This window comes from Lonchura striata, chromosome 6 (assembly GCF_050655825.1).
Source record: "Lonchura striata isolate lonStrDom1 chromosome 6, ASM5065582v1, whole genome shotgun sequence".
Lineage (NCBI taxonomy): Eukaryota > Metazoa > Chordata > Aves > Passeriformes > Estrildidae > Lonchura > Lonchura striata.
This window is the reverse complement of record NC_140708.1, coordinates 27,110,194-27,124,089: the sequence shown is the minus strand read 5'-3', so window position 1 is coordinate 27,124,089 and position 13,896 is coordinate 27,110,194. Positions and strand designations below refer to the sequence as shown.

General features: G+C 50.5%; 1 protein-coding gene across 3 annotated transcripts in view; it reads right to left on the bottom strand.

The window, feature by feature from the left end:
* The window catches only part of HPSE2 (heparanase 2 (inactive)), a 105,648-nt gene that overhangs the window by 12,891 nt on the left and 78,861 nt on the right, over positions 1-13,896 (bottom strand). For all 3 annotated transcript variants that reach the window (XM_021536427.4, XM_085582626.1, XM_085582627.1), the window contains 3 exons: positions 11,011-11,058; positions 3,169-3,262; positions 603-709 (listed from right to left, as the gene is read on the bottom strand). In XM_021536427.4, coding sequence (XP_021392102.1) covers positions 603-709; positions 3,169-3,262; positions 11,011-11,058 — 249 coding nt within the window. The remainder of the gene's footprint in view (positions 1-602; positions 710-3,168; positions 3,263-11,010; positions 11,059-13,896) is intronic.

Below are 13,896 nucleotides of genomic sequence, written 5' to 3'. Positions count from 1 at the left end.
CACATCCCAAACCTGTGCCTGAGCCCCTGTGTGTGTATTGAGCCTCTGTGTATTGAGGTGTGAGGGCACCCCAATATCTCAGGCGTCTGCCCAGAGCCTGGGGTGCTCCCCCAGCCTGCCAGCACTCTGCACCCACTGTCTGAGCAGGGCAGACCAGACCTTTGCACTGGCCTGTCTTCTCACACTCTCTGGGCAAGATCTTCAATCCTCACAGCCTGCCACAGCCCTGATAGCCCAGGCATGTCCCTGTGCTTCCCTGCAAAGCTTAGCTAATCTTCCTCCATCGTTCATGATCACAGCCAGCTCTGAAGATCTAAAAATGGGGCTTTGCAGCGGATGTCCAGGCAATGGGGCTATGCCAGTGGACAAGCTCCAGGAGCCAGGAATGGTTGTAACTTCAATGGAGAGAAAATGGAAAACAGAGCTGAGTGGTAATAGGTATGAAATGGAGAAATTAACAATACTCAGGCTGCCAGGGTGTACTGAGGGGGTCTCTGGGCCTGGAGCTTGCCCTCTTCCAGCTGCAGTGCCTTTGCAGCACCTCAGCCTGCAGAGCCCATGGGGGTGGCAGTGCCCTGGGCTGGCCAGCCAGTGTCACTCACAGGAACCCGGCTGCGTACGAATCGGAGAGGTTGTTCATGCCTCCAGCTGAGGTCATGCCAACACCTTCCAGCCAGATCTTCTTCCCTGGTGTGTACGTGTTCACTACCTGCGTGAGAGACACAAGCAACCAAAATTACTCTGGTGAACCTGTGATTTAAAGCCAAAGCATACATCTCCTGTCTCACAAGTCTTTGTGGAGAGCTTTGGTGATGGTGCTGCTGGACAGTCAGTGCCTGCCTGGCCATGGCATGTCACTCTGTGTCTTTACCTTGGCTGGGTGGTGGCACGCTATTCCTCACTCTTTCCTTCCACTGCCAGCATGTCCACTTGCACCTTCTGGAGCTGCTCCCAAATGTACTCTCATGTTCCCAGTCCCAGATCCTGCTCTTCCGCTGTGGTCTCCCCATGCACTCTGTCCCACAGACTGTCCCTCATGCCACCTTAGCTTGCCATACCCCCTTTCACGGTGGCTGCCAGCCATGGGTAGCCCCCAAGCCCCAGTGGCTCTGCAGTGTGGCAGTACTGGGCCACATGGATTAAAGGTGAGCAGGCACTCAAGGAGAAAGCAGTGGGATTCCTCCAGCCACAGACAGTCAGTCCCACTGCTGAGCAGGGGTTGCTTTGCCACCTGAGGGGTCCATGGCACATGTGGGACGTGCAGGTCTGAGCATGCCAGCCCACCCCTTACCAGGCTTCAGCCAGCAGTGCAGACACCTGTGAGATGCTCAGCTGGCCTGAGCTGCCCTGTCCCAGCCCCGGCAACCTTTGGCACCACACCCTCTTCTCTGTCCTGCAATCCCACTTCTCCAGGCTGGGTGACAAGCTCCCAGGACCAGATGTCTGCAAACCCAGCGGCCCCAGGAATGCTCTGAGCAGCCTGATGGATCCTGCCCCATTAGTGAGGAGCGCTGGAATGTGCTGGATGGACTGGGATCCCTCAAAGATGTTAAATACGCCAGCTCTGGGCTGCCTCCCACTCACAGGCTGTGAGAGTCGACAACCCTGACTGAAGCCCCAGAGGTGCTGGCATCCTGCCTGTAATTATCTAAGCCCGCCACCTTCCCCGGTCGGAGAGGAAGCAATAAAACAGGGAAGTGGACAAGTCCAGCTGCTCTAATCAGCCCCGGCAGGATGCACGGACTCAGAGCCAAGCTGGAGGCTATTAGCACCCAGTGCTGTGCTTTTGCTCAGCCACACTGGCATTCCCAGGAGAGCCTTCCCCAGCCCTCCCCTGTGCAGACCAAATTCTGGCCCATGGGTGTGAGGGTTCCCCTAAACTGCACCAAGGGCAGCTCCTGGCTGCTTCTGGTCTGGGAATGGATGGAGTCCCACTCCATTCCCAGCAGGTTCCAACCCACAGCAGAGGTGGGATACATCACCACTTTTGGCAGGGCATTACAGCCATGGGGGCTGGGCCAGCTGGTGTCTCTTGCTTGCCCCATAGTGATTGCACTGGCCACTGTGCCATGCCTCCCCCACAGGAGTATCATCCACACACATGGATGACTCCCAGCTTGTGCCAGAGAGCTCAGCAAGGAGCTTCTCTCTCCCAGCTTTGCTGTACTGACCCTCTCATCCCCTTTCCCAGGGCCTCTTTGAGTTGTTTACTCATTCTATGGTTTCTCCCTGCAGGAATTACAAGTGAGACATTGTGGTAAGTGGTAAGATTTGAAAACCTAGACAAGACAGATGAGTGGACATCTCCTCTAGTCCCTAAGGCCTTTTTTACTCACTAGGTGTTCCTTATTTCTTCCAGGACTGACAGCTGAGTGTGTCAGTCTCAGCCCTGGCCCCTCTCTCAGCCAAAGCAGGGGGACCCTGCAAGCCCCTGCCATGTATCCCATTGTTAGAGATGCGAGCTGGGTCCCTGGACACTGAGGAAAGGAGCACTCACCAGCCAGGCCGTGGACTCTGACACCACAGGCCAACAACAGCTGGGTTTTCTGACACAGTCAAAACATGATAATCAGGGAGAAAGGAAAGTTCAGAGTGGTCACAACTCTCCACCTGTGAGAATCACTCTGGGAACGCCACTGTCACTACTTTGCAAGCAACATTAGCAAGCACACTGTGAGCAAGTGGGGCAAGGTGTGGCAGCAGGAGCCCCCTCCTGAGCAGCCATGGCACTGGCTGTGCTCAGGAAGGTTCGGGACCACCTGCCTGCTCGTTCTGGGGTGCAAGTTCAGTTTCACCCTCACTACATGCTGCTCCCTTCAAGAACAGACAGATGGGAGCCTCAAGGCAGCCAGCTGCCTCAGCAGGGCCTTGCACGGTGTTTTCTCCTGCCCTGTGTCCCAGCACACTGCACAGCCCATGCCGTGCTGCGGCCTGTGGCCACGTCCCTCAAAAGCCAGCACACACCCCGCGCTGGGGCCAGGCTTCGTGCTGCCTGGTGTTCCACCCCTGCCCCGAATGAGGGCTGCCTGCACCTGCACGGGGAGCACAGGGCCCGCCCTGTCCCTCCTGCCCCACAGCAGCTCCCCGGAGCTGCCGGTGCTGAGCCCCGGCCACCGGCTGTGCCACAGCCAGGCTCTGCTGCCATGGTGTCCCTTTGCTCTTGCTCACCTTCTGGATTTTCCTGATCTGGTCTGACAGTGTGTCTAACAGGCGTGTTTTCAGGAAGTCTGTCACTTTGGCCACTCGACCATCAATGTAGTAACTGGAAGGAAAATAAGAAGACAAGGTCAGGCAGCTGGAAGTATCTCTGCCCCAAACCACATCCTCCTTCTCTGCTGCTCTCCCATACCAAGATGCTTTCTTTGCTCTGGGGGTGTCCCTGCTTGCACCCTGTCCTGTCCTGGCCCTCTGGCCATACCTGTCTGGCAGATACTTCAGTCTCCAAAACAGGATGTAAGGTGGACACACTAAACACTGAGCATCCTGCACTTCAGGAACCATGGGAAGTTTTGCAATTTCTTAACTTTTGCTGGTGAAACTCTGGGGGTAGTATTTTAAAGGCTGGGAGCAAAATGCCACCTGCAAAGGCTTTGCTGCACTCTTGCACAACCTATACCTTCCTTGCTTGCCCTTCCAGAAAAATCCACAGCTGAATCCCCCTGTCAAGAGATGTTGTGGCTGTTAGCAGCAGAGGAAGTCCTGCTCTCACAGAAATACCTTCTGGCCTACAAATGCCAGGGAGTGTTTCCCATACAGGAGGCTGATTCCTGCTCTCCATGTGCTTGATTTTATGAAGTACAGCTACAGTGCTGTCCATAACGATGTGAATCATCTGTCTCTAAGTGTGAGAGGAAGGCTCTGAAATGTCTCACTGCTGTCTCCTGGCTCTGGGACATAAGGTGAAGCATTCTGTCCTGACTGCACATACTCTGTGTCAAGAGGTAATCCCAACTTGCTCCTCCTGAGGAAGAATGTTGGGCTGTCATGTCTCCTCCTTGCAAACAGAAATGGCAGGCCTTGCACATCTCCCAGAGGCTCCTGCCAGCCTTGCAGGGAACAGGATGCTTGCTGCAGCATGCACTGGCATACCCCTGGGCCAACTCTCTTTCTGATAAATAGCTTTTGCAAGAGAAACTTTATGAACCTTTTCCTCCCAAATCTGCATTGTGTATCAACGACTCACCCCAGCAAGCCCCAGAGTTGTGAGAGCCATGTTGGGGAGATGGTGGTTCCCAGGAAAAGCAGCAGCTCTGGCTGGAGCTGGTGGAGCTCAGTCATTACCTCCCATCCCTCAGTGGATCTACATCCACTTGGATTTCACCAGAGTTACACAGACCCTTCTCTCTCCCTGCAGACCTTGGTGCAGCTGTGGGTGCTGGGATGCATAACAAGCTAAAGACCTGGGCTCTGAGAAAGGTGGATTCACCTTTCCAGGGCTGCTTTCTCCATGACATGCATCTCATCTGCAGCAGTGAGCAGCTGTAGCAGTTGTAGTGGCTGTTTCACTTGGGTGCTGGAATGCAGGAGCATCCCCAAAGGACACCGTGGGCTAACTCAGCCTCAGACAGAGCACCTGGCACACGTGCAACATGCATGAGTGCTTGGAGAGGATTTTTGTGTCTCACCGCTCCAAGTCCCTAACTGTCCCAGAGCAGAATTCTATTACAGGCTCCACTTGCAAATGCATTCAAGGAGAAGAACCCTCCTGGAGGCGTGCAGTCCCAGCTGTGTCCCCAGCAAAGCATGGGAACGTGCCAGGCACACCCCGACATTGTGTGACTGGGTAAGGAGGCACGAGGCATTTCTGTATGTCCATAGTGACTGGAAGATGCTAAGGGCAGAGATAATCTCCAGGGAGAATTTAGGAAGTGTTCAAAATCAGTCCGATCACTTACACACTATCGAACCACTGGCTGCTGGGAGGAGAGCAGATCTGGGAGCAGCAGGCAGTGGTGGGGCTTACACAGATTACTTTTTAAGACAAAATTACAAAGCAGTGTTCTCTGGGGATGGCAGATGTTTGGAGTTTAGCACTGCACTTAAAAACTGAGCAGAAATGACTTTTTCAGACTGCTGTGGACTAAAAACCCCATCACCTGGGCCGAAAACTGGCTGAAAGACATAAAAAAGGGTTGTATTCACATGGAAAAGATGGAGTTAGACAGACCTCAGTCTATGTATGACCTCTCCAATGCATCAGGTTTTCTGGAGGGTTTAGCTCCTTGGCCAATATGGTCCCAGAGCCTAGGATAAACCCCTCGGAGAGCAAAGACAAGCTTGCATCTCCTCATCACCTCATTCAAGCACAAGGTGTGCTCTGACATGTAGTTCCACTGCCAAGGGGAGAGGACCAGCAGCAGACCCAGAGGAGGGTCTGCCCCCCAGAAATCACCCGGGGAGGTGCTGCTGTGCTCAGCACAGCCCAGACCCGACAGGGAAGAGAAATACTCTGGAATACCTGCCATGGTAACATTTATTTTTTGATGCCTTCATTAACAACCCAAAGAAATAGAGACAGGTAGAGGGAAGAGTCATGAAGGGCAGAAATAAAGTATCAGTTGAAGAGGGGAACACTTGAACTCTGGGTGTGTAAACAGAGCATGAAGACAATTACAGGCTCCAGTAAAATGGGCAAGGATCTCTTGCAAATCTACCTGGGAAGTCCAAAGTTGCCAACAGGCAGTTTCATCCTCCTCAGACTAGGGAAAAGGGAAAATGGCACCAAGTTGTACAAGGCTGGTGAGGAAGAGAGGAACTGAGGTCTGTGCTGATACCTGGCTACTCAAAAATGGGTTTCCAGTTCTATCTCATTGAGTTATGAGCACTTCCTTTTGGTAACTTTAATTGCCAGTATAGGCAGTATAGAAATCCACAAAATGCAAACAACTGTCAGGCCTTTAAAGCAAGAGAAGAGCTCATTAGGCATGGATTATTCCTTGGAGTAAAGGCTGCAGCTTTGCTGATATTTACAATGACTCAGTGCACTTGACTTAAAAAAAAACCAACAACCTAAAACAGCCACAACTCTTCAACCTCCAAAAAAGCCAGCAGCAGCTGCCGAGGTATCCAGCACTGACAAATGCCTCTCCAGGCCAGCCCCAGGGTCTGTGGCACTCACATCCTGCTCTCCTAAGTCTGGCAAGGTCTGTCTGAATGGACAGACCCTCCCCAGCTGGGCAGGGGTCTCTGTCAGCCCCACTCTGCAGATGCAGAGCACACTTAGCTCCTGGACAAGCTGTTTGTCTCCAACACAGGCTGAGAGTTCTTTCAGTGGGCTCTGAGTATGGCACAGCAACAGCAGTGGCCCTGAAGCCCAGGAGATATCAGCATGAACACCATGAACACTGACCAGGCTGTTTTTGATAATTCAGGAAATAGATATGGCCAATTACATACAGAGCTAGGCCATTGTGTCCTCCTATTTGATGCCACTATCTCTATGAACAGCCAGTCTCCAAGAATGTGAGAAGAATCAGCCAAGAAAAAGAGGGATCGCCCCAGATGAGACATACATCTCGAAGGAAAGGCCATGTACATCTACTTTTGGGTGTCCTATTATATTTGAATGCCTACTATACAAAGCTGAGACAAATTCTTCCCCCCTCTGCTTACATTACCCCTTTTCTAAAACCACCATGTGTCTGTGCCACAGAAAGCCAGGATGAGATCAGCACACTTTGCAAAGGGAGGTGTGGCTGGGCTGCTCTGGAGATGGCCAAACCAGAGTGTGGTGAAGGGGAAGGACTCAGCCAAGGGCTGGGCAAGGATTTATGGCAGTGCTAGGAAATGAACCACCCCAATTCCTGGCTTCCGTCCTTTGATAGATCTGTAGCATGGGACAAAGATGAGCTGAGAACAGTAGTGAGGCAGGGCTGAGCACAGCTGCCAGTCAGAAATGCCCTTGTTCTCGAGCAGGCTGCAAGGCCAGGCTGCACACAGCTCCCCACTGCCTCCCAGAGAGGGACAGTGCCAGGCACCGGAGCACTTGGGCACTCAGGGGCTGGCCACATATCTCTGTCCTCTCACCTCCAGGTCTTGTGTTGCATTTAAAATTGTTTTCTGGCAAGATCCATGATTTGCTGCATGGCACCATAAGCATTGTGCCATGTTTAATGAAGGCAGTGCACTGACTCCTGGGCAGCTGGTTTCACTTACATCCTCCTTCATTTTAAAGAGAAACCTTTGCCCCTATTATCTGACCTCTTCTTCTGTTGCAGTTAATTACATTAAAGCCCACTTCCCAAAGCTCAGGAATTTCCGGATCTACTTTGCTGCCTGCTGCTACAGGGAGAGACTGCTTGGAATTAGGGCACCCGCCTGCCAGGGACAGCGAGCAGGACAGATCCTCACGGTCAGCATGACACCCTGCTGCCACTGCAGCTGAGAAACTGAGTCACCCCTGCTGAGAGGTGGCCCTGAGCCCTGAGCATCTTCCCGAGGAGAGGGATCTGCAGCACAGGACGGGGGGCAGCCCCACTGCTTCTCATGGAGAAGAGAGGCAGGGTGCGACCTGCTGCTTCCAAACTCCTGCAGGCACAGATAAGAGGTGCTGCCACCCCCAGTCAACTAAGAAATGCTTTGATGAAGAGTGACTGGGGGCTGTTCTCTGGCCCCAAAGGCACAGCTCACACCCACGCCTTTCCCTACCCCCAGACAAGATGCATTTGTCCATCTCACCACTGGGAGCCATCCCTGGCCTGTGCCATGTCCCCAGCCTTGCCCTGGCATTGCCTGGAAATGTGCTGGTGGCCAGGGCCATGGTGGTGCCAGGAGCTGTTCCTTCCATCAGACAGTGAAGAGAACTGCAAGCCCCTTCCTCCAGGCACAGCCTATGAAGACACAGCACTCTGAGCACTCTGAAGCTGTTGTGAGCCCAAATATACACCATGGGTATGTACACTGGTGGGTGTGCCTATGCTGGGCAACTCTGTCCTGGCACCTTTGGAAAATCTGCCCTGTGCCACTGCCTGTGAGCATTGCCCCCTGCATGCTCAACATGACTAGGCCAGAAGAGATGTCACCCAAACCAAGCCAGGCAAAAGCATTTTAAGCAACATCTCTCACATGCCTGTGTGTCTGGCACCTCTGATTTGCCACGGACAAGTGACTTTGTACCTTGGAAGAGAAGGTGGCATTCTCCAAGAAGCCACAGGGACAGATGTTGTCTGGTTTTGAAGATGTAAACGTTTACTTTCTCCATAAGTAATAGGGGTTTGTGTTTCAGAGGCAGCATTGGATGAGGATTTGCCCATTAAACATGACAAACTTTGAGCTGAAGTGTGAAAGACTTCGAATGGAAAAGCAGTTGTGCAGACTGAGAGTGTGCTGGGGGATGGAACCGGGCACAGCTGCAGGTTTAAGCTGACAATGAATCTTCCCCATATGTGAGGACACCAGTGCAGAGCAAAGAGATGGCTGTGGGGAGGATTCTGAGCAGTGGGAACCCACATCCAAAGGCTGATGGGGTCTGTGTTCACTCATAACCAAACATAATAAAAATCACCAGGGAAATGCCAAATCTCTTGGAGCCACTTGTCATATCCTCCTTTAGAGGGAATTCCCTGAGCACTTTGAAGCCATTCATCCCACTCCAGGAACACACATGCTGAGTGATGTTGTGCATGTTAGTGAAACCATACTCAGTTGAGTAAGTGAAGCTCACTTGTGAGCTGTTTATTTCTACCCAGTGTCACTTTTCTATCAATTATATTTCAGATATATTCTGTTTTCACACAGAGATATATTCCCTTCTCAATTCCCCTTCTGGATTGAGCACAGACTTTTCAAAGGAGTAACAGATTTGACAAATTTATAACCAAAATCCCAGGAGAACGTTAGGGTTTGGAACCAAAATACTCATACTTGAAATTAGACAGCAGTTTAGTTTCCTGCTAATAATTTTCTTCTTGGATACAAAGGAACTTGTTTTGTTTTGTTTTGCTGTTTGGAGCAGAGGGATGAGACACTGTTTTGACATTTATTCATAAACAGTACAGAAGCCCAGCTCAAAGCTGTGGCCATTGCCAGTCCTCACAATCACATAGGAGTGCTATCTCCAGAGCTGCAAACCCTGGCTGGGGGAGAAGCAGGAACATGGCAGTGAAAATGGGTCAGCAGGCAGCAGCTCAGCTCTGCTGACCCTTCTGGGGAGCCCTCCCAGCCACAAGCTGCTGCTTCAGCACCAGACCTGACAAACACTTCAGACTGACCCTGAATAAGAAACGGTTTCAAAGCAGACATGCAGGCAGATTCCCTGCACACCAGATGAAACTCCACATCTGAAGCCTGGAAGATTGTTCCTTCAACTCATCCAAGGGCTTGGCCCAGCCATCAAGCCCTGTTACAGAAAGCAAATTCCTGGACTAAATAAATGCGATCAGCACATCGTGTAATCATGAAAAGCAAATTCCCAGATGAGACATAGATCATCATTGCACAGCATGAGCCTGTAAGCAACACAAATCCTGCTCCAATTGCTCTGCTACCCCACTGTCCCCCTTGCAGCAAGCTGCTGCTGCCTGGCAGGAAAACCCAAGGAGCTAAACACCCAGGCAAGCACACTGAGACCAGCCAAGCTCCAGGAATGGGACTTCCGGGTTGCTGGTCATGTCTGGTGCTATAAACCCCTCCAAGATGCCAACAGCTGCTTCTGCAGAAGCCTCCAAAGTTAACAGAGACCATGGCTGTGCTTGCAGGAAAGCTTTGTATGTTAAACCCCACTGAGCTCTGCTTAAGAGCAGGTGTCCAAAGGGCCTTTACAAGTGATGGATTTAAGCCCCACTGCTGCGCTGCAGCAAAGCAGCCCAAGCACCTCATGAAGGGTCATGGTGAAGAATCAGCTTGGGAATAAGACCTGTGGCACACCTTGGACCTGAGACCCTGGCTCCCATGCTCAGGCCAATGTCCTGTATGGGAAGTACAACCAGACATGACAGCAAATCCACTTTTTCTGAGAACAGAATGGTCTCACCATAGTTTTTTTTCCTCCAGTGAATACTTGTCTCTGGAATGTGTCCTTTCTGTGGCAGGAGAGAGTCCTGCCTGCCCCACCAACCCTCTTGCTCTCAATTTTGGTGGTTGCTGCTGTGCTTATACAATGCCTCACCTTTGCACTGGTGTTTGTACTCCCAGTGCAGAGAGCCACAGCCTGCTGGGGAGCCTACCTGTGGCCACAGCATGCAAAAGGGGGCAGGTGGAAGTAGGAGGAAGGAAAAGATGTTTTTGGATTTTCCCTCAAATAAGAAAACCTCTCTCTCCACAGGGTGCTTGTAACACTCAGTGCTACAGCTCAGAGCTTCCTTTTCTCTTCTGAAATGCAGCATTTTTAGGACCAGGGGAAAAAACAGGTAACAGCATCTCTCTCAGCCTCAGCTGGGCCAGGATTTTGGATGTTCATCCCCTTTTAACTGATATCTGTTCCTGGGGCTCCACCTGCATGTAGGACACAGCAGTGTGTCTGTGGACATCCTTACAAAGCAGAGTGGGAGCTGGGGCATTATGTGTTTACCATTGGACTAAGATGCCTCTCCCTTGTCTGGATGAACCAGTTTGGATTCAGGCCAATGGGCATGAGGAGGCAGTGATTGAAGTGAAAGGGAAAGGGCTTTCAGATAGTCCCATACATGTGCCACATCTGTGGCTTTTGCCTCCTTGTTGTCCCTACCAGGCTACCCCCAGAGCTGCCTGTCCTCCCAGCTGCCTCTGGACACTCAGCAGTCCCGCTCAGGGCTCTGTTTCCAGCAGTCTGTCAGGCCAGGCATGCAGGCAGTGGCATTTTTGTCCTGTGCCTCAGCTGCAGAGGTAAAGGTTATTACATCCACTCCTGTAATTGTTTGAGAGGCTTGAGAAAGGAGGGCAGAGCTTCCATCACCTGTTTAAATTCAGCAGGACAGAGGAGGTGGCTGTAGCACATCTGCCCCTTTGACACCCAGAGAGCACATCAGCTCTGTTCCCAGCATCTGTGGTCACTGCACTGAGTGTTGGAAAATAGAAGGAATGGTGAATACCTACTGTTGCCAGGTAACAGCATCCACCGTGCCGCCGGCCACTTTCATGAACCTATGGGAAACAGAGGAAGAAACCAGATAAGCCCAGTGTTGTCACAGGGGAAATCCTAAACAACCAATGCTCATCCTACGTTCTGAGATAACAAAGGTGGCCACTGTACCCACAAATACTTTCTAATGAAGCCTCCGTGTCCTTAAATAGAAGGAATAACTTATACTTAATCCAAATGCTCATAGAAAGCACAGCTGAGAACAATGAAGTGAAACCCAACTGGCAGAAGAGCTCTGGGAATAATTTTAGAGAAGGTAGAAAGAGCTTTGGAAACACAACAACATTTCAGGAACAAGGTCTTTAGGTATATATTCAATTCTGTGGCTTTAACAACTCTCAGTAGCAATTAAAGAACATGTTTTAAATGTCCATCTTAAAAGGAGACACTTCTTAGCCCCCAATATGTATTTAATCTAAGAAACTCTTTGCCTGAATTCAAGCAAGGACTAGAAAATGGAAGAAAATGGAAAAAAAAAAAACAAAACCAGCAAAGCTATTAGGTACAAAAATGCCACCTCCTGCTCAGGAAGCTCCTGAGGAAGGGAGGAAAAGCTGGACTAATCCTGCTAAGTGCTTTCCTTTTTTTGACTTTCTTTGGCATTGGCTATTAGCAAACTGAGGGATTCTGACCTGGGTCAAACCTCTTCTGGTTTATTCCATTCCTGTGCCTAACCACAGCACTTCCATGGACAAGGTTAAAGTCAGTGATATATGGGTATTATTCTCCTGGTGGCTTCTGACCTGACTAAGAATATACCTGTTCCAGACAGACTCCTGTTTGAGTCAGACTTGAGGCTACACAGGTGCACCTGCTCACACCGCCTGTCCCAAAACCAAAGCAATCCCTAACCCTGGGCACCATGTGCAACCACCACAGGAAGAGCTGGGAACTGCAGGGGTCTCTCCCTGGTTCCCCAGTCCAGCAATCCAACCAGCACCTTGGAAAACTGCAGCTCCCACCAGGAAGCCCAAGCAGCTCTTACGTTCTCATGTTTAGGGCATGGCTATGGAAACACATAAAGGCACACTCTGGGGGGACAGGCACGTTGTCTGTGCAGGAGTGCCACGTGCACTGCCTGGCTGATGCATTTTGGAAGTGGCAGTGCACACACATGACAGGAAACATTTGCCTGAGCTCATGAATATGCTGAGAAAGGAAACGGTGCTGTGTTTTCTTGGGCTGCTTTTGATGCACAAGGATTCCAGGAACGCAGCAGCAATGTCACAGCTGCCCCAGCTCCACGCAGGGCTGAGTGGTGCTGGGTCCTGTGGCCCCAGGGAGAGCCCCACGACCGAGGGTAGGGAAGGGGAAGGTTTGTGAGGAGAGACCATCAGACTATTTGTCATGGCAGGGACGAGCAGCAGCTTTCTGGCACATGAGCCTCTAATCAGGTCTGAAACAAGAGCAGCGAGCTTCAGGCTAAATATAGCTCGGAAATGATCATTCTGACTTTAAATTAATGACCACGGTCAATTATAGACTGGGACAAAGGGGCAGCTGGACCCTGTGGAGCATAAGAGGATGCTGGCAAAGGCAGCAATAATAAATCCCTGCAGACAGAGAGGGAAGAGATACAATTAGAAATGGAAAAACAATAACATGCTGTAAACTCCTGTAGCACTGATGTATCCCCAATTCTGCTGCCCAGCAGTGCTGAGAGCTCAGCTCCCAGGCTCTGTAAAATATGCAAAAGCCTTTCTGAAATGCTTTTACATCTCTCTTGAGGGTCAGGCCTGGAAGACTGGTGGCAATGTGATGGCTGGGGACAGCTCCTCCCTAGCTGAGCAGGGGGAGGATACCAGCTGGGCAGCCTTAGTGCAGCCACAGGGAGAGATGTGAGCTCCCCACAACTCACACTGGTCACCTGGAAAACAGAAAATTATGCAAATATTGCTGAGGAGGTGTTGCTGTTGTATACAACTAAGTGTGCAGAAATATACCAAAAGAGTAAAAAAACCCACCTGCCAGGTTTTAAATTCCCTGTACAGGGGCTGCTGCATAAAATGTAATACACAAAGTCTATAAGAGTAAACTAATGAACTCTAAACTGAAATTATGAACACAATCTGTATTGGATTTGAAGATCAATATGTTGCAATTGGATTTTAAAATTACCCCAACTTGTTTTCTAACCTCAAATGCTTTACATTCTGGCTGAAAGGAAACCATCCTGGACTTTATTGAATCACCTCTTCAGGCTCAGCTTGGCGCTCTCCTCTCACAGACCAAAACCAGGAGGAGACCACACTTAAAGGAAGAAGCTCTCTGATTTTCCTTGCCATTTTCATAGGGCCTATAGCCCTGTTGAAGACACACCATCTACAGTGGTCATTGAACAGGGACTGAAAAGCAAAGCAAACCCTCATTACGACCTCCTGGAACAGCAGAAGCAGGACAGCCATATGCCTCATTACCCACATCTCTAGGAAGCTACTCGGCCTCTTGATAAAAAGTTCCTGAGAAACTGTTATGGAGCACAGGCAGCACAGTGCAAACCAAAAACAGGACAGAACAGCCCTGGTTTGCTTAGTGTTCCTCTTCTCCCTCTATAATAGCAAGATAAATCAGTTAGATCTGTTAATATCAAAATCTTATGATAAAACATACATATCTAGCTCAAATTTTCTTTTGCATGTCTTGTTTTCCTTTCTTTTTGTTTTCTTCCTTTTTCCTTTTGTTGAGATTTTTGCAAGATGAAGCTCCTGGTAGTTGTTCAAGTCCTGCCTTTAGAGCTGGAGTTGTTCCTGGAGCACCCCAGATGTTCTGGGCAGCGGTCTTTACTCTTCAGAGGGAACCTAGAGCAGCCTGCAGCCAGCAAGGGTTACTGCAGGAACAGG